This window comes from Lipophrys pholis (genome assembly GCF_963383615.2).
Source record: "Lipophrys pholis genome assembly, chromosome: 2".
Taxonomy (NCBI): Eukaryota; Metazoa; Chordata; class Actinopteri; order Blenniiformes; family Blenniidae; genus Lipophrys; species Lipophrys pholis.
In genome coordinates, this window is record NC_137636.1 from 21,606,451 (window position 1) to 21,634,409 (window position 27,959).

The 27,959-nt window shown below is 40.9% G+C and overlaps 1 protein-coding gene across 1 annotated transcript in view; it reads left to right on the plus strand.

The window, feature by feature from the left end:
• The window catches only part of LOC308106697 (neural-cadherin), a gene marked incomplete at its 3' end in the record, with an annotated part of 401,833 nt that overhangs the window by 314,721 nt on the left and 59,153 nt on the right, over positions 1 to 27,959 (plus strand). Inside the window, 5 exon segments of the mRNA XM_080458585.1 lie at positions 767 to 894; positions 5,055 to 5,178; positions 16,800 to 16,813; positions 16,815 to 16,969; positions 21,716 to 21,882. Of these exon segments, the coding sequence (XP_080314711.1) occupies positions 767 to 894; positions 5,055 to 5,178; positions 16,800 to 16,813; positions 16,815 to 16,969; positions 21,716 to 21,882 (588 nt within the window).

The following is a 27,959-nucleotide window of genomic DNA, read 5'->3' on the forward strand; positions in this document are numbered from 1 at the left end:
TATTTACCAACAGAAATATCTTGACCTTTGCTGCAAGGAAAAATATCTTGTCCTTTTGGCACAATATAGTCAGGGACTGAATTCCATGTGAACTACTTGTATGTCTCAGTCAAGGTTGGATGTATTCTATAGAGTCTGGGACCTTTATTTACAATATGTCGTACCCACAATATCATCAATGCTCTTACAGGGATTCACAAAGTCAGCGCAATCTGTTTTTGTACACAACTCCCTCATTTGTCTAGACGAGGATGTATGTATTCTGAGCTGATACCTTACATATTTACTATCAAGAACTGACAAAGATTTGGATCTAAACAAAGGTATATAGTGCTCTATGTGAGCTGTTGTGTTGTTGCTTGCCTGAAAATGAAATGAAAATGTCATTTAAAAAAAAAAAATCTACCTCTCCCAACTTCTGTTGGTTCAGCAAACACTTCAGCATTGTTTATGACTTCGCAGTTGATTAAATTAAAGTGATTAAAGACGGTTGTCATGGCTTCTGCTTCCGTCTCCATTTAAGGCAATGGGGGCATCAGTTCACGTGTTTCAGAGTTGGAATGTTGTTTTATGCCACTGACATAAACAAAAGACGTAGCGAGTAACGGCATACTAACTGGCCTTAATGAACGCTGTGCGATTCAAACGCTGCTCCCACTGCAGTAATAACCACTTGATTATAAGGTCGCTTATAATGCGGAGTTAACTAGGCTTCATAGATCATTTTTAAAATGACAACAGTTCTGTGTTAATTCCTTCTCTCCAGGAAGTGCGTTTCACCTTGGATCGATGTTCGGGGGCGGCGGTGATGGAAATGGAGGGTCTGGGCAGCTGGTTGACCACCGAGGACCACTCGTCATGTGAAGTGACGGGCGTCACGCCCAACACTGACAGGTAGACACAGACGCCTCGATAAAGACACTTTGTGGTTCTGATTTTGCTTCTGTTGTCTCGCCTTGACTGGAGAGTCACATATACCACAGCCGTACCTTTGCCTCAGGGCTGTTGAGCCTTTCTCACAGTTTTGGGACGGTATTCACTCAATCCATCAATACAATTTTATCTCAGTAGCACCAAATACAACAGAGAAAAAAAATCAACAATTCAACATGAGCAAGTGGAGGTGACCGTGGAAAGAAAAAAGCTCTCTTTAACAAGAAGAAACCTGCAGAACCCGATTCAGAGGAAGAGACTTTCTGCTGTCCTGGTTGAGGTTAGATGATAGAAGGAGAGAAAAGGACAGACAAACAGATTGTGGGGAGGGATTGAAACCCTGGATCTTGTAAGGTGTAGCAGAAGCAAATGTGATATGAGTAGCCCCTCCAATGCAAATGTTGATGAAGATCCTGCAGTGTGGATGAAAGCAGGTCAACCCCCCCCCCTCTCCAACTTTTACTTTCTGTTTCAAGACAGTCTCTAGCGATCATGACCCAAAGATCTACCATCGAAAATTGGTCTGGGGTATCTATTCAATTCAGATGTTTCAATTCTGTCTGGCCTTCTATGAGTGACACAGTAAGAAAAACTCAACCTTCGTTCCTCAAGTTATGCAACGAACAACAGGATGTTGTTTACCGACCTTTCCCTACAAAGGCCAAGCAAAGTCAACGTTTAAAGTCGGTGAGATGTTGAGTTACACTGCATCAGCGGCCCGCAAAATGTCTCGCATCAGGATCCCAGACGTCTCTACCGGGATTGTTTTTAGTTTCCACTTGATTTCTGTTTTGCTGCTCAATCTTTGCCATTCTATTTTATTTCTCATGCAATTCCTTTTTCTTTTTTTTCTTTGAAAGTTGACACTAAGTTAATTGCTTTTTGGAGGGCAATAAACATCCCACTTCTGTTCCAAGTCAGTACTTAAATCTCTTCCTGTGCCCAGGCCTCTTAAGCAGCATCTTATCATGGGATCGTCAATTTGCTAATTCGGAAAGTCACTTAAATTCCAAAGAAAATGTGAAATACTTGCATCCTTTGCCTTTCTGTGGGACAAACAATTGGTTTCCCAACCAATAATTGAGGAGGAGACATTGTTTATACCTGAAAATTCTTCAGGCTTCCTGTTGCTCAGCCAACTATTTCCTTGCTGAATTTTCAAGCACTTCTTCTGTACATCATTGATTCTGACGGTTGCTCTTATTTGGCCCTCCCACTCCCGTTGGTTATAGAAATACTTGTCCAGCAGCTGTTTTTTCTCGAGGGCACTGTGCCTTGGATTGTTCCCATGAGCTCTGCCAGATTCATACGATGCAAAGTACGAGAAGGTTGGATCGAAAAGGGTGCATGTGTATGGAAGCTCATCAGCTTGTAGTGACCTGTTGACCTGCTGCATCATTCTGCATCTCAACTTTTGTGAAGGACATAATAGTAGTCTTTTATTTTCAGTTTTGTTTTGCCTGAAGTACAACTGTTTTTATTTCCAAAAAAGATCAGCATTGCATTCATTGACCATTTCTTGCAAAGTGAGGGTCACAATAAAAAAACTGCTATGGTGGACATTATGGATGCTGTTATATCACTTTTTTAATTGATGAGTACAAACCTTTACTAATAAATGTCATGAAGCCTAGTTATTACTCATACAAAAGCAATATGCGAAGGCCACAAATTGTCGTGAATCACCTTGTCACAGAGAATGCGTCGATGCTACGTCACCTCCAACAGCCTTAAATGCTCCAGTATACTACCGCCTCTATCTGCACACTACCTGGTGAATGTTTTAGACTGTAGACCGAGGAACCAAGCTCACTGTTAATGTGTATCAGTCAGACTTTAATCATGCTTAGCATGTAGCATCGCTGGTGTGTGAGCCTGAAAGTCTTTGCATGTAGCATGTAGCATGTAGCATGGCTCAGACTAAAAGCCTCCTGATCCGCTGAGCAGTTAAACTGCTGAGTAACATTGTTCTAACTCTGTTGGTCCAAATGTCTCTGGTGATTGAGTTGCTGGTGTTGTAAGGACTATCTTTCTCCTCCTCTTGATATTTTGTCGGAACATAATTTACAGTCTGTCTTACTTTTGTACATTGGAATTATGCGTGTTACAAAAATGTTTGGATGGTCAATTGTTAAATATTCATATTCTAAAGCCCATTCAGAAAATGTGACTATGTAGAAAAAAAAAAAAAAAAAAGAGGAATAGTTTGTATGAACAGAGCAACATGGATCATAAAAGATCTTCTCTACAGTCCAACCTCCTCCAGGTTTGTGAGCATCACTGGTGCTGTGTTCTGTCTTTTCTGAGGTCTTCATGGTTTGTTTTCCTGAGGTTTATTCCCCTCAAGGTTCCTTGGTTTCACGTCATGTCAGGTTGTGATTCTGCAATGCATCTTGTTTCATGGTTCATGACGTGTCAATGTCCTTCGCAACGTCGCTCTTCAGGTGTCTGTTTTGTGTCTGACACTCTTCTGTGCTTCCTCGTCCTGCTTACACTTCAGCATTATCAGCTGTGATAATCACTCCCCTTCCCACTTATATATATGTGTTATCCTCAGTCTTGTGAATTCCTTGTTGGTCTCTCTGTGGTGTGTGTCCTTGTACAATACATGTTACCCTGCCAGCCTTCTTGTCTTGTATGCTTGCCCAGTTTTTGTTCTGGTTGTTTGCATTTTGGCACTTTTTGTTTGGTTTGGTTTGCCAAGCTGTCTGTCCACCTGTATATCGAACACTTAAAACCAAGCATGGGGATGGAATCACAAAGTCTGTCTTCATGTTGTGCATTTGTGTCCTATGAGTCCCTGTCAGTAAAACTATAGATAATAAGTGTGTATTACGAATATTAAAAAATATGCGAGGGTCCATGAATCTCCCAGATGTATGGCTCCCTGGTGACATCTTTTTTTACTGCTGGATGTATGCATTCAAAAGGAATGGTCTGAGTGGAGTATCTTTCATTAGGAAGGGTGAGGTTAGGCTACGCCAATGATAAATCATGTAAGATTAATTTATAGACAGTGGAAAAGGGTAGTCGGCTCATGGGAAGTTATTAATGAAGTGAATTATGACTCTCCTGGGAACATCATGTTTAAAAAAATGGATTCAAGTTAGGCAAGGAAAAAATAAAGAAGGTTAGGATATGGAATGTGAAAAGCTGAATGAGGATGACAGTAACTTTACAGAAGGAAGGAGAATCTTTAATAAAGTGCATATAATGTGACAGTGAATATTTAAAACTGATTGAGACAGAGCTACATAGGAGTTGTTAAAACCATGCCTTTTAAAAAATATATATAATTAGGCTTTAAGCTTTCCGGAAGTTATCAAAGCAGCTGCATGATTATTATCATTTCTTGAACTCTTGCCGCAAAGTATAGCATACGTTGCCAAATAAGAGTGATTTCATAACCGTGTCTGTTTCTACAGCGAGGGCAGAAAATTATGCAGTTGGCATGCCAGGCCATGAGTTGGCGCTGTTTGGAGTTTACAGGGGAAAACCCCAATTTTTTGAAAATGCCTGCTTCTGTGAACTGCACATGCTCAGTAGCTGGACAATCACAACAATGTTTCCTCCCGAGTGTCATGACTCCCAGTCCATGTTCTCATGGGACTTGGTGGTTTTATACTTGACAGTCACTGTAATAACAATCCAACTTGGTCGCCAGGCCAAGATGAAAAGACATCCTTTTCAAAATGTTGCTGTGTAAACGCGAAACTTTTCTAGAATGAAAACGCAAAAAAGATGCATTTTTATTTCATTTCACATCCATTTCTTGACTTATTCATCAACCAAAAACTGTTTGAATGAAAATATATATATATATATATATCAAATACTGAGATTCCATCCAAATTTGATGAGATCAATAACAAATTTTTCTATGTGTCCCTGCTACTTTGAAATTTGTAGGCAAACAAAGTAAAACATTTTCCGGTTATGGTTATCGTTACTTTCTTATCCATGTTGATAGAGGTTAAATTATGTTTTGAATGTCATCGGTTTCAATTGTGAGCGTATTCATAGCACTGAATTCAAAAGCCACTTGTGTAATATGGAACAGCGTGTTATTGTGAGCAGTGCTTGTTATTACATGTGTGTGCCTTCTTCTGTGTGTGTTTTAGACATCTGAACATGAGTCAAGTGCTCCAGCTTGGCGGTGTGAATGAGGACATTCCCTACATCTACTCCCAGCTCCAGCACAAACACTTCACTGGCTGCATCCGCAACCTCATCGTGGACAGCAAGGTAACACACACACACACACACACACACACACACACACACACACACACACACACAAATCTAAATAACCACATAACCATTAGCACACTAGCATGCAAGCAAACTCACACCTGCACTCCAGCTGATAAATGGATTAATAACAGGTTTCAACATTCACCGTGCCCTTGTGCCGCGTAAGAGAAGGTTTTTACGCTTTCAACTGTAACCTCAAAGTATTTTCAAATGCAACACACACGGACTCTAAGAGTGAAATGGAATATGAACCTCTCCACTCCTGCCCAGCGCTGCCATTAAGTCAAGACTTTCAAGTAACCTTCTGCTGCTCTGTTGGAGTTAAAAAGTCAAGCAGTCCATGCTAAGCCATGACAATTGAAGCCCGACCCCAACTAAACCCGAATCATTTCTGTGTGAACACTGGCCTGTGGTATGATAGCCTTGTGTGAACTCTCAGCCTTCTAAAGCCTGAAATCCTGAATAAAATTGCATTTTGTGTTGCAAGTTTTGCTCGGCATCAAATAAACCTGTGGTCAACTGTTAAATTTCCCTCTATCAGTATGAAACTGTTGAGTGTCCAATCATGTAGCGAGTAGTCACATATAAATGTCTTTTTTTGGATTTCTCAACATTGTAAAAGGTTTTCTGACATCTACAACATTTTAATTTAAAAAAAAAATAATTCCCATCATGTCACTAGTGATAGGACTGGGCTGCATACTTCTAATAACCATAACCATGTGATGTATAGGAAATTCTAACAGCAACAGGAATAGCGATTTGCACTGCTGTACTTCATTACAGTGAGGCAGTATTCACTGGGCTCACTCACTTACTCATTCAGCTTATCATTGTCTTCACATGAGCACATCTAATCATAAGCACGTGGTAATAGTGAATGACAGACATTGAAGTGACAGATCAAAGTTTGACCACAGCTTTTTAAACAGATGCAAGCAATGTCTAGTAGACTTAGGCCCAAGGCCGTAAGTTTCAGAGCGTTTTGAGGTCCGTTTACGCAACAACGATGTTCAGCCACTGAAAACATAACTTTTTGAAAATGGGGTCTCAATTAAGGCGTTACTAAACTCTTCTGCAGTGTAATTATTACAATCATGTCAAAAATGAAAAGGTTCTCCTGACTTTTATGGTCATTTTCATATGTTTAATCAGAAGTGACCACTGTAAAATAAACCAAAATTGTCTTTATAGAGGTGAGAGTGTCTTTCCTAATGAATAGTTTTATTAGTATTAATTCATTTCAGACATGTCTGAATATATACAAAATACAGATGGATACAAAAAGAAATATATTCTATATCTACTAATTAGAATGTATCTATATGTATCTACACATATTCAAAGATGTGCACACATATACACACATGTATAAGCCCCTTGTACATGATGCATATAGATAAAAACATCTATATTTGATGAAAATACATTTACACAAAATAAGTAATCTATATCTACGTGTAGACACACCTTTCTAGAAATTCATACTTGTATACATGCACACCTATAACACGTATATCTATTCCAACATGTCTGAGAAAGGGTAGGAAGTACTACAATGATATTCACCACCAGAATAAGAACCTTTCCAGAATAATTTGAAATTAATTTCACACAACTGACACTCACATTCACCACATCCATTCAAAGTAAATCTACACATATTAATCTGGATATGTGTCTCCACTGTTGCTGGGTGTGTGAGGATTTCACACACACACACACACACACACACACACACACACACACACACACACACACACACACACACACACACACACACACACCAGAAATCAAAAATTAAACAGAAATAATTCTGGGAAATTACGTTCCGTGACCTCCAGATTTCCTCACGCTCTGGAGGCCACTGAGATGCTGGAGTGTTAGAGAAACTGGTAAATAATTTATTACTCTGCCCTGTATCCTATGTCCACCCTGTATGGAATGTGGTCTTCCAGAACTTTCTACCAAGTTCCATTGAATTGGGACACACGGTGTGTTGATATTCCAAACTAACTGATGGACAAACTCACTGGAAAACATCTCCTGATTAAATATTAGGAAATTAACTCATGCAGGTAGGACCAGAGCTGATTAAGCATTTACAGTAACTCTTCATGTTTTCGAATGAAGGATGTTAAAATAATACATTGTTGATAAGGAGGAAGAATGAGCCATCTGTTGGTCTATGCATGGTTCAATGCAGGTGAGCAGCATTTATTATATTTTTGTGTTTTTCAAATATGTGAAATATTTATTAATTTTAAAAAGTGCATCTAATTCTCCATTTACTGTAAAATCTAAGAACCAGGTGTTTTCTTTAACCATCACTTATTCCCCGACTAGAAGAACCTTCATAGAAAGCTCATATTTCAAGGTCAATATTAGCTGGGGCTTTGACCTTGAGGTTGGTTGAGCCTGCCGTTGCCGTAAACCGAGCACACTGAGTACACAAGCCAGGGTTGTTAATAGTGGCCCCAGTGTGTTGTAGCCCGAGGCGCACCGAGTAGACTTGCTGTGTGCCTTTTTAAGTTTTCTTTCCACAGGTACACACAGGGGCTCCTGAATCATCTCACCTCATAGTGAAACGTATCTTGACAGCTGAATCCATTTAACTTGTGTACTGAAGGGGAAAAGAAAGCTATCTAGAGTCACAATCTTCCAATTGGGTGATGACCTCCCCCTGTTTGGGGAAAAGCCGGAGTGCGAGGGAGACGCTCTTGGGTTAAGGTAGATGGAACGGTATCACTGCTTGTTAGAGCTTCATGTCAGAGGTATCTACAAGGTTTGGGAGCAGGAAAATAAGTTATAATTGATTTCTGCTCAACCTTTTATCTTGGCTCCCCTACAGATTACCTCAAAAAAATAAGCTGCGCCCCCCTCTCTGGAACTAAGATTTGCAATAACAAAAAAATTATAGTGAAGCTAAATGCTGGTAGACCCACCTATTCTCAGCAACATCTGAAAGCACAATCATTAGGTAAAAAACAATAAATACAGTAATTCCTCTACAAAGTTTTATAAGAATTATAGCTGTTAATTCAATGAAAAGGTCTAATTGCATTGAGCTGACGTAGCTTCATAGGAAATGGCAATTGCATTTGAATTAAAATCGTAAAAACTTGGGATGCACTGATACCACATTTTCAAAGGACGAGTACAATTAGAGTGCTAACCTTTAGCTACCTGCTGATACCAAATACCGATAGGAGTACTTATTAAATGCTTTCAACTGTAATTTATACTCCATATGCAAATGAGACACAGAGGATATGCGTCGCAACAAAACCACCTCCACACAGCCTCTTTGTCAATGATCCGTCTCCTCCAAATACCTTGAATGCTTCCGTTTACATCTTTGTCTACAGTACACATAGCGCAGTGCGTAGCGATTATCTATTGTAGACTGTTGCCCGACGGATCGAGCTTGCTGCTTATGAGTGTATCAGTCAGACTTCATCATGTTTAGCAATGTAGCATCGCTGGTGTGTGAGCACCGAAACTCTTTAGCATGTAGCATGTAGCACGGATCAGAGTAAAATCCCCCTGATCCACTTAGCAGTTAAACTACTGAGCAACAATGGACTAACTCTGCTGGTCCAAATGTCTCCTCTAATGAAGTTGCTTCATCTTTTTTCTCCTCTTAAAATTTTGTCAGAACAAAATGTACAGTCTGTCTTACTTTTGTCGTTCTCATTAATATTAAATAATCTCCAAAACCGCCAATGTGGCTCGTCCTCTCTCATCGACCTGCCACTGACGTTACTAATGGATGACGTCACAAAACAGTGACTGGATCGTATCGGGGATCTTTCATGAGTATGATTTACATGTGCAGTATCGGAACCGATAGCTGATACTTGTATCATTATTGGTGCATCCTTGGTGAAATCATTTGTGCTGCATTGGTGTGTCGGTAGTCTCGGGTTAGACGAATCCACAGGTCACTGTCACAGTGTTGCATTTTGGTGAATGTCTTAGTTCGGAACGCTTTCAGCTGATGCATCCGTCACGTCTGCTCAAAGTCTCAAATTCACGGATTGTACAAGATTGCGGCGACATTTATGTTAATTCCAACCTTGCTGGTTAAGAAAGCCTACTAGGTTTTGCGACAATGTTTTCAAATAAAAATTTGGGGTGTCTGTTTACGCGATAACAATGCTCGGTGGCTGCTGAAAATTCTAGCTTTTAAAAATGCACCTCCATGAAAACGGAAGGGAAATCAACCCCGGTTTCCTTGGAGAGGGACAAGAACAACAATGGCGGCCTAAGAGTGGCATGACTCCCAGTCCATATCCTCCTGAGACTTGGTAGTTTTATAGTTGTCACTGTAATAACAATCCAACTTGGTGGTTTGTCCATACGAATGTCTGTGTACTACTGTTGTTAACGTTTGGAGCAGATTGTTCTCTGCTGCATGTGTGTGTGATTTCATTACGAAAACAAACAACAGCATCAACTAGTGGCCAAACATGTTAGTTACATGATTTTCAGCATGTCTGCAACTTCCGTATAAACAAAACATTGTCATGTCAACTTTTCTAAATTAAAAATGCAAAAAAGGATGAATTTTCACTTGAAATGTTGTCTGGGTCTTAATCTTTAATTTCTTTCTTTTCGTCCTCTTGTATTGTCAAGAACCACTGGCCTGCATCCTGCATCAATATAATGTGTGAGTCTGTGCATGTGTAGATGTTTTCTGGTGAAGAACAGATGAATCCTGGTAGATCTGTTCTAATGAAAAGCAGTGCCAGTTAGTCTAATAACTCTTGTCTTGTAGTCTGGTTGAATAGGCGAAGCCACTAGGATTTCAGGTATTGTAAGTGTGGCTTCTGGAAATGCTGCCTTGTCTCAAAGACAAAATCTATCCGTACACATTCAGGAGACCCTTTTAAAGCTCTATAAAGATGTTGAATCTCGAGAGAGGGCGTATAAAAAGGATCTAAATTTTTTTCTCTTGCTGTGCTAAACACTTGGTGTTATTGTGGTTTACCTTAGCCTGAGACGTAGCGGGAGGCTGCACAAACACTGTGTACTAATGAAGAAAATCTGCATGATGCGAGTGGGCGGACACGAGGATAATAAATCTCCAAAGAGCATGCAGCAGTAGGCGTACTGATGATTAATAATGTTGATGGACATTTTCAGACATTGTCTGACTTCCTTTTTTTTTCTGCTTTTTGTCTTATTTTTCCTTTGGCACGGTTTTCTTGCCACAGACTGTGGTAATGTGTCATATTTGTTGCCATAGCATCATCTGTTTCACTTAGTGTGTGAGTGCTCATGATGTGCTGAAGGTACATTAGATGTTTCTCTTTCATCGCTGTGCATCATAGCGTGGCCATGTCAGCTTTGTTCAATGTACTGGAGTGTGAAGCACAGCTTCTCACCTGCAAACAAGAAAATGGAGGCCCCGTTTACGTGACATTTGAAGTGAAAGAGCACTGTTTTTGCCTTTTAGTGTCAGAAAAGTTTCACGTTTACGTGGCAACGTTTTGAAAACGATGTACAGGGAAACGGCAGAAACCCTGATAACTGTGGTTTTCACATTGGGCCACTAGTTGGTGCTGTGGGTTTTTGTTTGTAATGAAACCACAAACACATCCAGCAGAGAACAATTCGCTCTAAACATTGACAGTGGGAGAACGCGGACATTCGTATGGACAGATGACCAAGTTGGATTGTTATTACAGTGACTGTCAACTATAAAACTACCAAGTCCCAGGAGAAGATGGACTGGGAGTCATGACACTCTGCAGGAAACATTGTTCTGATTGTCCAGCTACTGAGCATGTGCACAAAAACTAGTTACGATAACCGTGGTGTGCATGTGCAGTAGCAGCGCTTCAGAAAAGTAGCGTTTTCACATTTTCACTGAGACAGAGTCTGAGCTGTTTTCAAACATTTGTGGTTTCAGTGATTCAAAGTACTGTTGTCGTGTAGAAGAACCCCAAAAAAGCTACACGTTTTTCAGTTTCACTTGAAAATGTTGTATAAATGGAGCCTGAGTAGGGATGGGAATCGAAAACTGATTCTTGCTGAGAACCGGTTCCCATTGTTTCAATTCCCTGGAATGCCCTTATCAACTCCAGTGGTCGTGAATGACATCGCCATGCACGATTGCATGTTGCATAACTTACGCAAGCTACGCCACATGCATGGTGAAGTCATTCACCAGTGCAGCGAATGTATGACAATGGGGCAACTTGCAATACTGGCAAAGTGGATATTTCCTCAAACGGAGGAAATACGACCAATGTGCAGAAACATCTGCACACACAGCAGCGGTAACTCTGACTGAATGTTGGGTTTTTGATCCGCTCTGGAGTGAATCTCAACCCAGCAGCAGAAGCAACGTTGGCACGTCTTCTGTGGTTAATACTACAAGTTTCATTTCCAAATGAGCATCGATAAAGAACTGAATAGTTTTTTTATGTGGCGTTGCATGTTCTCCCTGCGTGTGCATGTGTTGGGTTTTTTTTCCACGTCTGGTTCTCTCCCACAGTCGTGATGCATCTACAGTGTTTGAGGCTAATAGGTGACTCTCAATTGCCCATAGGTGTGTGTGAGTGTCTCTCCCTCTTGCCCTGTGATGGTGTGGTCACCTGTCCAATGTGTACCCAGCAGTCACGCAGTGTCAGCTGGGATCAGCTCCAGCCTCCGGAACCCTGAAATGGATAAAGCTGCATATAGATGGACGGCTCAATGTTGAAACATAGCTGAGTGGGAGTAAAAAAAGAGAGAGTGAGATGGACTGAGTGGAATTTGAAGATAAAACTGGTGTGTCCAAGGAAAAAAGTCACTTTTCTACTGATGTTTCTATTCTGGAGTTTGCTGCCTTTCCCCTGCCTGTCATTCATCCATGTCTGTTTTTAACTCTCACATCCATGTTCTGCTCATCTTTCTGTCTTCATCTCTCATATGGACACCACTGCTTTAACTTTCCTGTGGTTTTGACACTTCTGGCACTCCATTATTTCCACGATGAATTACAGTTAGAGTCGCTGGACATATGAGTATGACCAAGTTGGGTTGTCCAGGTTTCTCTCCATGAAAGTTTGTCTTGTAACAGAAGTAAGAGAACATTAAAAAGCATTTATTATTACACATTGTCCTGTTTCAAAGGAGCCAGACATGATTCAGGCATGTCTGGTTTAAATGAAAAGAAGATGCTTGTTTTGTTTTTGTTTTTTTTAAATATAGCACCAGCTTCAAAACAAGTGAAAATGGTTTTCATTTCTTTGATATGACTCACTCAGAAGATAATAATAGATGGAAAATTAGCCCCATAGTGACAGCTACATATTCACTGCGTCTCAGCTAAATGCATGTGCAGGATTATCGTGGTATTTTTACTTCCTGAGAACACAATCCATCCATCCATCCATCCATCCATCCATCCATCCATCCATCCATCCATCCATCCATCCATCCACCCACCCACTTTTTTAACACCTTTGTCCTTGCTGAGTACTGTGATTGAATTTTACTAAATGTAATAAAAGTTGCCAAAAATCTTCAATTGAAGAAGTGCAGGGCAGCTTTTTAATTATGAACTGACTTTTGCTCAGGACTGCAGGACTAGTGCAGCTAAATGCAGTTGGTTTTACTCGGACAAACCAGCTGAGTTTCAAATCACTTTAGTCAAATAAGCTCTCAAACATAACATCAAGTGATGAAAGTGCTGTAAAACTAATCAAAAATCATTCCGTATTATGATTATTCAACAAATAAAGGATTTACAAATCAATGTTAAAAATGAGATCAAAAGTGCAAACAGCAAAATCAATAAGTAAACTCTATTAATAATAATAATGTTTTTGTTTTTAAATAAATGTCCCTGTAGAGACAGGCTGACCTGACAGAGCCTGGTCAGCTGTAAGTGGAAGTCAGGATGTAAAAGCGGTTGTTGATCCACTGACCTGCAAAATTGAACAGGGGTCATAAAGGTCAGACAGATAAATTAGACCACAACAGTTTCTGTGTGGATAAGCCTTCAGAATTACTCGCACCAATGGGGAGTGAAGAATAGCTTCAGAATGAGATGCAAATTAGCTTGATGTCAAAGAAGTACTGAACAAAACAAGACAAAAACATTTTGTTGAGTGTTGTGTTGTGTCGCTACTCTTAAGAAACTTGTAACAAAACAATTGGTGTTTTCTAAAAAAATCAGGTGCCATCCCAAGTTGACGGCAGAAACTCTGCTCCTGGTCACCGCAGCCATAGTAACTAGTAGTTGTGCACATGCTCAGTAGATGGACAATCAGAACAATGTTTCCTCCAGTTTCATGACTCCCGGTCCATGTTCTCCTGGAACGTCTGTCCATACAAATGTCTGTGTAGTCGCCAACATTCCAAAAGTACCCACTAGTGGCCTGTCATGCTCACTACATCGTTTTCCACGTTTCGGCCATTAACGTGTAAGCAGACATCGTCTCCAAAACGTTGCCGTATAAACAAAATTGCATAAGCAATATTATGTTCACTTTGTATTTGATTTCTTTATGTGAATGGTGAGATAATTTCCAAGGAAAAAGATGATACTTCTTCACATAACCACATTGCATTTGATGGTGCTCCTGACTCACAAAAACAATACTTTTTTGGTGTCAGCATCAATCTATATCTTCTCAGCTTTTAAGGTGATTTTGTGCTCCTGAAGTGACAATAAACTTGAGTTCTATTTGTCAATCTCAATCATATTACTTCTTCCAAGTCCAAAGTTTTGCTAGATTCAGCATTTTTTCTTTCTTTGAAACTGGCTGCATAACACGCTCCAGCCAGATACTATGTATTTTGTTTGAGAATTTCTTTTTCACTCTGCGCCCGCAGAGAGGCAACACCTGAAATGAATCTCAGCAGATAGTTCAGCCTATTGTGTGTCTCTGTGGGGAAGTCACACAATTTGTCATTTATGCAGAAGCAGGTGTTCTTTTGCATTTGATTCATGTATCACACGCACACACACACGCACACACACACACACACACACACACACCCTCGCGAACACAGACACTTGGTGAAATGTATTACAGAAATGCCAATATGTCTTTCTGTTGTTGATTGCTAATGCTAGTGCCTCGGTCCATCACGATCAATGCAATCAGCCGAAAGTGCAACAAACAGAGGAGCGTTTAAAGGTCAGCAGCCAATAAGACGCCTCTTTGCCGGAGGTCAGAGCCAATCAGCAGCTCCTGACTGGTATAAGTCACTATTAGTTTTTACAGTACTTTGCAACACCGACAGAACCGAGAATGTTCGGGTGACACAGAGAGAAAAGGTCCGATTTAGTGGCGTACTTTATGGTATGTTTTTAGGAAGGGAACAAATTGAGGTGTCCTCCATGTTTCCAGCTGGTAATGTAATTCCCCTGACAGAACAGAGGTTCGATGTTTGGTTTCCTGACATAATGACCTAATGCTCTATGACACTGTCCTGCAGCAGCTTGTGAGTGGTCGGAGATACGCAAATTGTGTGAATCTGCATATTGGTCAATTGGAATCACTGAACTGGTTTATAGTCACCTAAAGATATGATTTATTGGGGGGGGGGGGGCACTGTTGACCCTGAGCTGGCCTGAAATTAGTTTAATTTGTAATGTGCAATAATGTAATGCAAGTATTGCAATCGCGTCATGAGTTGCTATGAATATACATTTGTTCTTACGCAATAAACAGTGGTCCCTCTCTTCCTGGACCAAAATTTAAGCAAACCCAATTCAATAAAATTTTATTTCTATTGCGCCAAATACAACACAGTCGTTTCAAGGCACTTTTAGATAGATATAGGTCGGTAGATAGATAGAGAGATAGATAGATAGATAGATAGCACTTTCTTAATCCATAAATCCGTAAAAACGTCAACCACACTTCCATTCATACACCACTGTTACGTAAATAAGTTAAGAAAGTGCAAAATAGTAGGTTTAAAATATATATAAAGAATTAGTTAAATTGGGATTTCAAAGAAATTTTAAAAAAGTGATTAAAATGATGATTATGATTGATTGTGTGTGTGTGTGTCTGTCTGTCTGTCTGTCTGTCTGTCTGTCTGTCTGTCTGTGTGTGTGTGTGTGTGTGTGTGTGTGTGTGTGTGTGTGTGTGTGTGTGTGTGTGTGTGTGTGTGTGTGTGTGTGTGTGTGTGTGTGTGTGTGTGTGTGTGTGTGTGTGTGTGTGTTCAGGAGGCATTAAAAAGTCTTATAGCAGCGGGGACGAAGGATCTCCTGAATCTCTTTGTTCTGCAGCGAAGTGACAGCAGCCGACCACTAGAGCTGCTTCTCTGACGCTCCAGGAGACAGTGGAGGGGGGTGTCTGCTATTGTCCATTATAGCTTTGAGTTTGTTCAGCGTCGCCCCTCTCCACCACAGTTCTAAGTAAGTCCAGTCCTCTGCCAAGCAGTGGTTCCGTTCTGTTGATCAGCTTGTCCAGTCTCTTGTTGGACAAGCAGGAAGTAACATGCAGAACCAGACTGAGTGAAGGAGACTTTCTGCACTGTACTTCCAATTGGGGAGAGAGGAGAGATTGTGGGGAGGGATTCAAACCTGGTTCAAGTGAGTGGTTAGGGGAACTGCACACAACTGCACAGTATTTTTGTTTTGTTTTGTTTTTCACATGCAGGCCTGCCAATCGATTGACTTTGTTGTTTTTCGTCTCTTGATTTGTGTGCTTTTCAGCTTGTGGTTTATGTCTTGACACCTGTTATAATAAAATAATGCAGTGAGGTACGATGCATCTCCAATACGATCTTGTGCCGCTGGGCTGCTTTAATTCTCACGTGGCATGCAGAACTATGAACGCACAGGGCCTGTAAATATATCATATATTGGAGCTCAGTCACTTTTTTGGTGACTTTTTATGTGTATTGCAAATATTGGTTGCAACGTTAATTCAATTTCAGTATGGAGTGATCAGCCCTGCAGTCGCAAGACAATTACGTATTCTTGACCACATGAACATGGGTTCTCTGCCCAGTCAAGCAATCATATTGTCATGAGACATCAAGCAAAATGGAACTCATAAAAGAAGAGCAGCAGCAGCAGGATGAAGACCCCCAATCTGAATATTAGATGAGACCGATATGTTGAAGGCTCGTTCCTCACTTCCAGTACTTTCAAATTTGCCGAAACTAAATGAGAGGGCTTCGAGACAGCTTGAGATGACGAGGAGACTATTTTGCTAAATAAAGTCATGCAAAGTTTTTGAAGCGACACATTTGCCAGGTCCTGCGACTCCTTTGCGAGTTTCAATTTGTTGCAGCCCAGTGAGACTTTAGTTTCTTATCTTCAGAGTGGTTTTAAATTTCCTTTTATATTGATCCTGTTTGAGTCTCATGTGTTGTTTCCTCTTTCATCTCCCTACTGTCCTGTGTTTTCACCAATCCCCTTTTCTCTCCTGCCAGTTTGTGCCTTTGTCTTCAGTTTGTAAGCTACTTACTTGTTGACGTCTCTTCGTACGCCCACACTCTATTCCAACTTGATTCACTTTTTTTCCCCGACTTTCCCTTTCAACGGACTTTTGTCTCCTTTCCTTGTTGCCGCTCATCATCTTCTCCTGGTCATCTTCACTTCCACTAAACGTCCTGTTTTTTCTCTGTGGTCTATCTCTCCCGTCCAGCTGTATGATCTGGGCTCCGCAGTCCAGCTCTCCAGGCTGCTTGACCACTGATAGCAGCTGTGTCAACATGGGCTATCCATCCTGCGGCCACCGGGGTCGCTGTCACGGAGAGTGGGGCTCCTTCAGCTGCCAGTGTGTGCCGGGATACACGGGACACCAGTGTGAAGAAGGTACGCCAAACCACAAGCGCACTGACATATTCAGGGAAACGGCAAAATAAATTCCTGAAAGCCAAAACTTAAGTCAAACTCAGTGAATATCTGGTTAATATAGTGAATACTAACATTGTATGTGCTTACCAAATATGGTGGCGGTCATGGCGTCTCAACCACATAATAGCAGAGCTCAACAATATTTATTTAATTTCTATAGTGCCAAATACAACACAGTCATTTCAAGGCACTTTTACAGAGAATAACTAATAATTCCAGATCAACAAGTAGAGGAAGAAACCTGCAGAACAGAGAGACACAGAGAGAATTAGTGATACGTTGGGGTGAAACATGGGTAGTGACAAAGGAAAGAAGCTCAGTGCCGTAAAGGGCTTCCAGCAGTCTAAACCTACAGCAGCTTTTCTAGAAAATGGTCCAGGGGGTTCTGAACCAGCTCTAACTTTAAGCTGTATTGAATGGAAAGGTCTTAATCCTAAAAGTAGAGGTTGTAAAAGACATAACAAGACTAGGTCAGTATCTTGTTGTGTATCAAGCACTATTACGATACGTCATGTTTTTTATTGAGGTATTTCCCAGCCAAAAGCCTGGACTTATTACTCAATCCTGAAAGTTTGACCACCCAATGTTGTAACTGGGGATTATTTGACTCAATAATTCAATAAAGTTTATTTTGCCTTCAATTTGTTTTTCAATTAGTATTTTGCTTTGTCTTCTTTCCAGGAATGCCGTTACACCAAAGCTTTGACATGTTTCAACATTATTCTTCTGTCTTCAGCCGAAATATTTTTTTTTTGCTCATTTGACTTGGATGACAGAGCTTTGAGTTTAGATGCTGGTTTGAGTGTTGATGATCGTCTAACAAGGTCTTGTGAAGGACCGTCGATCTGTTGAAGATGCACTTGCCTTCTGACTGTTGTCAGCTGGGATTCGCTCCAGACACAATTCAACACTGACTCTTTAAAGTGGTCATAGAAGATGACTAATACAATAATCTAAACTCTAAAAGGGCTTAAATCCTCAATTGATCACAACCAATGCTGTAACTTATCACCCACGGTTGATTAATTGTGTCATTACCCGCTGCTGTTCAGAGCAGCATAGCCACACAACACCATCTGCCTCATGACATCCTCTTCGCCTTATGTAGTCAATTTGTTGAAATGGAGCTGAAACGGGTCACACTCTTCAAGTTTTCCTGGCGGATTCCAAATGAATGCTGTATATTTACAGCATGCACAGTCTCGGTGGGGCCACGTCAAGGATCCTTTCCGATTCAAGAGGCTCCTCATGAGCCTGTCTGTGTTGGCCTTATGTATGTGGAGATAGTTTCCCAACTGCAGCTGTTGCAGAACTCCGATGGAATCCTTAATGACCCGGGTCCTACACTGCCTATTGCACACATCTTTCAAGTTAAGGAGTGTAGTCGAAGTGATGCTGTCTGCTGATTGCAGCACTCTCTGCTAGGCTCTCCACTCCTGTTTAGGTCTTGTCTTTTAAGTAATTGTGGTAGGACTCTGACTGACTCTAGTACAGATAATGTGAGGGTGTCCAGACATAAAACCAATAGCAAGTAAACAAATGAATGAAAAAAAAATGGTTTGTATTCTAGAATTGTATGAAATGCATGAAAAAGAAAAAAAAAATCTGAAAATAGGCTGTGATTTCTAGAGTAAACAAGGGGCTGCACGGTGGTGTAGTGGTTAGTAATGTTAAGACTCACAAAAAGGTTGTGCGTTTGAAGCTGGTGAGGCCTTTCTGTTGGGAGTTTGCATGGTCCTCTCGTACGTACGTGGATTTTCTACCATGGTCCAAATGTCTTTGTGTTTGTGTGTCCTGTGAGCAACTGCAGACTTGTCAATATACGTAAGTTATCGAACAGGGTGTCCAACAAATTTTAATTCAAAGGCCACATTACAGTCCAGTTTCACCTTGAGTGGGCCAGACTGGTAAAATAGTGCCATGATAACTTTTAAATTTACATTTTTTCATTGTTGTTGCGCAACTATATATAATGAAAATGTCTATTTTCAGAAAACAAACAATTCCTTATTACAAATTAAGCCACTTTTAATGAAACATTCTAGTGAAAAATACAGTGAAATGTCTCAAAAACTTCTATTATGGTTGTTGCATTCTGCATGTTTTTACAAACTCCCCCTGACAGCATGGCTTTTAGGCGTATGCCAGTTTATCTTTCATGACAGTGTCACTGATAGAAAATTTATGTTTTCTTCAAAACTATTCAATTTTTTTTGGTGGCCGGATTGGAGCCTCTTGCGGGCCGTTTTTGGGAAACAGAAAATCAGGATTGTTTGACAAATTCCTACAACAAGAATGTATGTTCAGTGTCCAGCTGCCGGTGGCACTTTGTTAATGATGCAACCTCAAAAATACCAAGACAACACAATCACTTTCCATTGCCTCAAAACTTCTCTTTGCTTTTGCACCACCGACGCTCCTGAACCCATCTCATTCTTAGACCAATACACCCACTGGCCATTACATGGACTCAGTTTATCCGCTATAGCAGAGCTTGATGGGAAAACAACATGTGCTTTTTCCCGAAAGTAGCAGTGAACTGATGAATAAATGGCTCACTCAACAAAGAGTGTCATATCTATGACTTTAAAAAAGCAGTGAGGTAGTTTCTGAAGTAAGATCCTCGCTCTGCACATATCAGAAAAGCCAAAGAAAGAGGGAGAGTGATGCCCATTAGGAGCTTAGAGGGTTAAGAAACAGACCATGCAGTGCAATGTATTTAGTTTAAGCCTGGCTGAGGACATGTTATCTCTCCTCTGTCTCTTCTAAAGCCCTCCTTAAGTACTTACAGATAAAGCCTCTCTGATTGTGTTTTCAGCTTTTCTTCTATCCACAGAGAGGCCTCAGCCCAGTGTATTACCACCAAAAATTAAATTCCATATCGGACATGCACACTAAAGTTTGATACAGTTGTAATGTTGAATCCCCAAAACAACCTGACGTGAGCACACGTCTGCTTGTGTTAGTGGAGGTACTAAATTGTCTTCAGGAGATTAAATATTCTCCTGCATGTACGATAGGAGTTAGTGAATCCAAGAGTGTGGCTCATCAGACACCACCGAGTGGTTTGTGCGACTCAGCGTTGGAAATAACACACGTGACACAGTAACACAGTAGTACCTGTCCTGAAACAAAAACACACTTCACAAAGTCACTTGGACTGTCATGTAAGCATGGCCTTATTGTTGTTATCAAAACAATCAAGCAGTTGTTGAGCTGCCGCCTCTTCATCACGCGCCAGAACCAACTGTTAGCTTTGTGCTCGCCAAGTAACTGCTTGGTTTCTCACGTTGGGTAATAGCAAGTAAAAGCAAATCTGTTCAAGTACTACACTTCTGCTGATGGCACGGTGTGAAATCTGAAATTACATTTTGGACAACTGAGTTTATGATAACATGAAAATTAGGATGATTTACCTTTTGAATGTGGAACTACAAGGTCAATATTATATATAATATAATATATAATATTATGGCCAAAAAATGGGTTTGTTTTAGTCAACAGATGTGTTGATTCGCCTGTCTTGCCTGTTTACATACCTCCCAGCCTTGTTTTTGTTTTAGAGTTTTATTTATTTTTTAATTTTTTTACCTCCATTATATATGCCCTGCCGATACATGTTTGTTTGTATGTTTTGTTTGAATTATTAAAATACAATAAAACTTTGAATTATAAATAGATTAATAAATAAATAAAAAAAATATATAGAAATGCAGCTCTTCCAAAGTTGGTTTTCACTAGTATTTTCCCTTCAGACGCTCCACTATGGAATTATGTTGGGAGTAAACTTTGCATTCACATCTCGTGGTTGTTTTCAACAGAACTTTGAAAGTTGCTGCAGGTAATACGCTCTGAAAGATGAAGTTTTCTTTACCGATGTAATCCATAACGTACCCAGAGATTTGATAAGTCCTCCAGTTCTGTAGGTATGTTTCCTGAACTCCACCGTCCAGAGCAAACTGTGGAAGAACGCAGTTGAAAAAAATTGATGGTTTTAATATGCTTCCATATCTCCAAATCTGATGTAAACATTCCCTGTGGACTTTAAAAACACTCTAAAACACAAGAGTTTGGGGGAGTTTGGAGAGGACATGGTCGATCGGTTGCATATCTCAGGCCTGGGAGAAATGAAAAAACATTTGATCTCACGCTGCCTCCGAGCGGGATCTCACCAACCACTCGAGACAGACAAAGAGAGGCCTGGAAGCAATAGACTGGAGAGAATGTAACGTGCATAAGCCATGAGATGGAAGAAAGGATTTAGGAACATTTTAGCTGTGTGTGGTTTATTCTGCACAGAGCTTCACTCTTCTTAGAGAGAAGACACGAGCATGACCCAAAACTAAACCACACATACATATTCTAGTTTGTGTATTTTACATATCCTATTCTTCCCAGAGTTCTGTGCATAAGAGAGGACTGTTGGGACTTTTAACTCACACCTTCTAATTTGTATTATGTCTGTGTATTCTGATGAGTTGTTGTTATTGCAATATCTGACAGGTTGTGTGTGTGTGTGTGTGTGTGTGTGTGTGTGTGTGTGTGTGTGTGTGTGTGTGTGTGTGTGTGTGTGTGTGTGTGTGTGTGTGTGTGTGTGTGTGTGTGTGTGTGTGTGTGTGTGTGTGTGTGTGTGTGTGTGTGTGTGTGTGTGTGTGTGTGTGTGTGTGTGTGTGTGTGTGTGTGTGTGTGTGTGTGTGTAAACAGAGGTCCAAGAGTATTCCTTCGATGGCCACAGTCACGTGCACTACCAACTGGCGTCCCCGCTGCCGGCCCGGAGGACCTGGATCCAAGTCCTGATCCGAACTCGGAAACACAGCAGCATCATCCTCAGTCTGATCTCCAAGGAGCAGAGCGAATACCTGCGACTGGAGGTGAGACCAGTATGAGCTGGGAGATGTTAAAACTGGGAATATGTCTGGCTTCTGGCAGCCTCATGAGGCAGTGTGAGTTTATTTACACTTTTGATCCGACGCCTCTTGAGTGTCGAGAGGTTTCATTTTCACCTGCTTCTTCTTGAAGCTTCTTCTTGAGGCTTCTCCGATGGCCTCGAAACGCACTTTTCCACGATTGCAACAATCCACATTTTGTAATATCATTAATAAATATATGTAAATCTATTGTAGTTAATGTATTATTTGAGCTGATATGCAATGCATGTTTGCTCCACATCAGGAGATACAGACTCCATCGGGGGTGCACGGCTGGGAGAAGCTCCGATGACTCGGTGGTAATATATTGTAATGGAAAACGAGCGGAACTGAGGCGAGGCGAGCCGAGTGGAGTAGGGCTGAGTGGGTACTAGTGGAAAAGCGCCATAAGAAAGGCTGCGTCCCGTCTGATCCTTCATTTTCCAAAACATTACAGCCAAGCTAAACTCAGATCGACACACACACTCCAACCTACATGCAGTACATAGACAGGAGCGTTTAAAAGAAAACAAAAAGATAATAAGTTTTCCAAGTCTGCTCTACATTGTAGAAGGATTCTTGAATTCAAGACTCCAATTCCAACAACCTCAAATTAGTCTTGTCATCTTTGGTACCTTCGTTTTTGGGTCCTACATGACAGAACACAAAATGAATTTGTTTTATAATTACAGATAATTTTTTCCCCACATCACTTAATAATTCAATAAAATATTTCAAATTGTGACACAAGAATGATACTTTGGACACATTTTTCGAAAACTGAATTAATCATACTTTATTAGTCTCCTTGGGGGGAAAAAAATGTTTCTGCATTGACCCAACCTATTTCCAGGCTGCGATGGGCGGCCACATTGGGGTGCTCTGGGGAGTTGATGGGGTCAGGGGTCTTGCTCAGTCACCCACTGTGGTGACTTGTCCACTGTGGGAATCTATTTCTGCAAGCTCCTGCATCCAAATCCACTTCTCTTGCCTTGAGGCCCGTGGTTCCCAACCCTTTACCTGAGAGACTCAAATTTTAACCTTTTTGAAAACTTTGACGACCCTCCACCACACGCTGTACAATTACAAAAACTGTTGAAGGAACCTCGTAAAACATTATAAGTGAAATACCAGTACCAGTACCAATACCAATACCTACCTTTCTTATATTCTGAAACGTTAAGTTTCTGTTCCCTGAGCATAAACTCTTTGGGTTCACGCTCCATATCGGGGTGTTTGGTGGATTTGTGTTTTACCAGATTGAAGTTTGAAACTTTCATTGTTTCATTTCATTACTTTCACCACGAAACATTCATTCAGCTCTAATTTTCTCCACTGCTTCAATGAAGCCATAGTCTATGTACCTCACTTGGTACACGTTTGTGGTACACTTCATCTTTCTCATCATGAGCCAGACATACTATCCCATTATTCAGAAGTAATATAATTACAATAATATAGTAATATAATAACAGTCCAATAAGTTCAATCGTATGTATCAATACATCCCAAAACCGGTGACTCTCCAGCCAATTTCACATGAGTCGTTATTTTTACGAATCCACTGCCTTATATTGAACTGAAGAGAGCACTGCAGTCCTTTAAACCCAGTAAAGTCACATGTAAATAGCAGACATTGTCAGCTGGATCCTGGTAGCTCATCCTTTTAGTGAGCTCCTAACTGGGACAGACACGCCGTATTGAGTGCCTGCTCTGGATCTTAGTAGGTTGCTGCGCTGTTCCTGCACTGCTCTGCTGGATTATTCTCTTTTTTCAGTGATTGGCTGCAGACGTGGTGCACAAAGCCACATCACCTCTTGTGTGCCACAAGATTAAAGCTCCTTTCAGAGGCTGGAATTAGAATCTGGGACAGAAAAAGGAAGAAAAAAAAAAGATGCTCTTTTTTTACAGTATGTGCTGTAAGTGGTTGTTGGATTTCCTTTGAGTGTTAGTTAATTCATCAGGATTGTGTGAAAGCTAAAGATAGAAAACCTGAACCAGTTAAATATTTATATTTCACTTAAGGAGCACCAATTACAACATCATTGTCACGCAGCACTTCAATTCAAACTATAGAGGGCAAAGAATCAATGATTGTACATGTGTGGACAGGAGTGACAGTCGATTTGGAACAGTGTGTTAACCATAGTGTGTTAACCAGAAGAAAAAGCTTCCAGCAGACTCAGATTCAGGAAATGTATTATGTGGCCTTAATTTCAGCCAGTATAGTTCTCATTAGTCCATCCATTGTCTATGGCCCCGCTTAACTGTGAAACATTTTTGTTTCAGAAAATCTTCACATGACAGTTTTTTGAAAACTATGTCAGTTTTAAAGCCAAATTGAATTAAACCTTCTGGTGCAAAATGTAGTGAAATGTCCAAAAAACTTCTCCTATAGCTTTTGCATTCTGTGTGTTTTCACACGAGTTTGAAAGCAACCAGCTTCCATGGCAGCATCGCCGATAGATATCTCAGCTTGGGTCTCAGTCTTGTGTTCTGTCCACTACGATGAAGAAATGTGTTAAAAAAAAATTCTGAGGCATTTTCTCACAATTTGCTTGGTGGTTGGGCCGGATTATAGCCTCTTGCGGGCTGGTTTTGGTCCACAGGCCTTATGTTTGACACAACTGCTTTAGAGAATCAAGTGTCTGCCTTTCTGGGTTTTTACAGTTCATTGAGTACCTGGTCTACAAATGTGCAGCCTCTGTAACTGGACACGGTCCATTGTTCAGAACCTAACAGGTCCAGAAAGCAGCGCAGGCTGCCAACCTCTCTTCTTTTCTTTTTTTTTTTTTTGAAGCTCGTTTTACTCCCACTGTGAGGCGGCTGCTGCCAAAGAGCTAACTTCCTTTGATAGGTAATTAATCATTACCTGTAACAATGTATTAACCTGTACAGTTTGTAAAAAAAAAGACAAAACTGCATGACGTACCTCTAATACCTGTTGTTCAAAACAAACTTGGATTTAACAGTGAAAAGCAATCAAATATATAAAAAGTGTTATTGCTTTCTCTGTGAAAGGTGGAATATCACAACCTTAATTGTATTTTTTCTCCGCCAATATCTGTGCATAGCAGAGGAGTGTAAATTCATGTAAATTATTCAAATTGATCTCCGGTGCAGTGAATTATGTTAGGCTTTCCATCAGACCACCTTCTTAAAATGTACATAACAAAACCTGAGTCTAGAAACAGTGATTCATCCAAAGTAAGTTTTTCAGAAACACAATGTCACAGTAAGAGTTCCAGGCTCCTTTCTGGGCTTCGGTGGCTTTTCTGTCTGGAGTTTCCATGTTGTCCACGTGTGAGTGGGTCTTTCCCAAAGCCATCAACACAGATCAGATCTAGTCAAACTAATGCGCCTTATTTATTTGACAACAGTACCAGGCACAATGTAGTCACATAGCAGTGCCGAAGTTTCGGCAGTGTTGCACAGAGATACTTTGGCCCGGATGGTTGGCACTGCTGAACTAAATGTCTTCGGCTAGAGGGAGGTTGCCGAAGAAAATGACGCTGTTTTGTTGAGGCAAGACTCTGGAAGTGCTGAACTTTCTTCTTGTTCTTATGGAGTATGAAGGGGCCTTTTAGCGACGTTCACACGACAGGTCCTGATGCTCATTTCTGAATTCTTACTGAGACCTGATTTCTTTACGTTTCTCGTGCACGCTACATTTTAAACACGACTGCCATCAGACTGCTGTGTGACAGTTTTCAAACCCCAGAGCGCATGCGCAGAAGACGGCGTGACTTCACGCCGAGCATGCTGTTCACCAAAGGAAATATGGACACCACGCTGGTCAGCACCAGGGTTGCCAGAGCTGACTCTGTTTCCAGCCGAGACACAATGTAAACTCTCCCACCTCAATAAAAACCAGCCCAGTTCTCATTCTCTGTAGGAATCATATTTAAAACATCAAGCTATTTTATGTGTAATGAAGGACGTGTCATAAGCTCACAACTGCACTAAACAAAGTAAAAAGGTACGAGAATTCCCTCCCCAATAGGTGGAGACCCGCCCAGTATGGCAACGCTGTTCAGCATGTTTATCCATTTTCATGTGGTTGATCAACAGACAACATGTTGAGGGAAAAACGGAGATTGAGGAGAAAAGAGAGCACAGCTTTTTACATTTTGGCAGAGCCAATTCCACCAGCACTTCCCTGCGATGTCAGTCACATGGCAGTGGCTTGGAATACATATCTGATTTGGAAACACATATGATGGAGGCCTGGGTCTGCTGGGCAAAAATCTGAATTGCAACGTTGAGCTATGGGTCACATTTCCCTGCCGTGTGAAAGAAGCCTTTGTGAAATGTCAGTGAGAAGAAGACTGTCTGTGGAGCTCGTTCACACAGACCTGGTTTACCCATTTCAAAAGTGGCTCGTGCTGATGGCCCTCAGATTCACTCTCTTCTTTACGCGCTACTAATGTTGTCGAAGACGTCATGTAATATTCGCCAGTTGTTATGGGGATCTTTTACGAGTACAAGTATGACGATGCTGTGCAGTATCGGATCCAATAGCTGATACTGGTGTCAGTCCATCTCTAATGTCGAGAGGTCGGCAAGCAGGTGGGTAGTTTAGTAGGGATAGCGCTCTGTATTTGTAAAGCATGTAAATGTAAAAACAATAAATAAATTGGAATCATATTTTTTGCCATATTTCCCAGCCCCATCTATACTACAGTGTAGTGACCAAGCTCCTTGAGGAAACAGTGTCTCCATCATCATGTCACAGCAGTAAAGCTCGCTTTGCTAAATCAGGACAAACTAAATGGTTCATTTGCTAATTTGTCTTGGAAAGCTTCATTATTTTTCACTCATTTTGTGTTGCTCGTCTCTCACATAAATGACTCTTATCTGCCACGTTTCTTCATCTCACCTGACTTTATTTTCTGAGATCACGCAGCCCTTCCGTCCGACTCACTCTCCCGCCGTCTCCCGTCTCCCACCTCACGCTGCGGCCATGCGTATTGATCAAACGTCAGCGCCTGGAATAGTAATCATCCATACCACAGCTGCCATTACACTGGCTGTTCTCTTTGGATCCCCATCTGTCATCCATCTGTTTCTCCTCTCTACTCATGCATTTCCTCTTAAATGTCACACTGCTCCTGCAGCACAGCAACACGGGGGGCTCGCTCACATCATCCATCCACCATAAATGGTACTTTTATTTCTTCAGCATGGAAATACTTGTAATCTCATGTAGCAGCCACCCATCATGGAAACACTGCCGCTCCCTCTCTGTGCCTAATGGTAATGTCTTCTTCATTGTAATGGCGCCGTCTGCATTTAATCAGAGGAACAAATTACAGTGTGTTTGGACATTGTGGAACAATTATTTTTGCACGACCTCAATTTCAATAACGTGGTCAGGAATTTATTTTCTAACCTACTTATTCCCGCTGCAATTACTGATTTAGTTCCAGTTTTGCAATATTGAGTTTTCTGTTGTTCCATTGTTGGATGCAAATGAATAAAATTTGGTTTCTATTTGTTCTTTCAACTAAAATTTCAGTTATCAGCATCAAAGTACCTCTCTGCTGTCAGAGGTTTCCAGATACGTTACACAGTATTCACTAATAAAGAATAATTAGATATTTAGAGGATGCAAAACTAAACTGATCATACTTTGTTAATCCCCTTAGAGAAATGTGTTTTTCCAGATTTACTCATCCTATTTCTGGGATGCAGTGGGCAGCCACATTGGGCACTCAGGGGAGCCGATGAGGGTCACAGCTCCTGAAGAGCCTCGGGTGGCTGCACTCACCTACCTCACACATCCATCTACTCACGTGTGTGCAGAAGAACTATGACCTCCAACCGTGGGACGCATGTGCAGTGGCAGCATTTCAGAAAAGTTGTGTTTCCCCCCCCGTTTCCATGGAGATGGAGTCAGAGTGTTCTCAAAAAGGTTCCACCCTTGGGAGCCTTTTTAGAAACAATTAGATTTTCAGTGTCTCCAAGCACTATTTTCCCGTAAACAAAAAACCCAAAACACTTAGAGTTTTCAGTTTTCACTGGAAAATGCTGTCATGCAA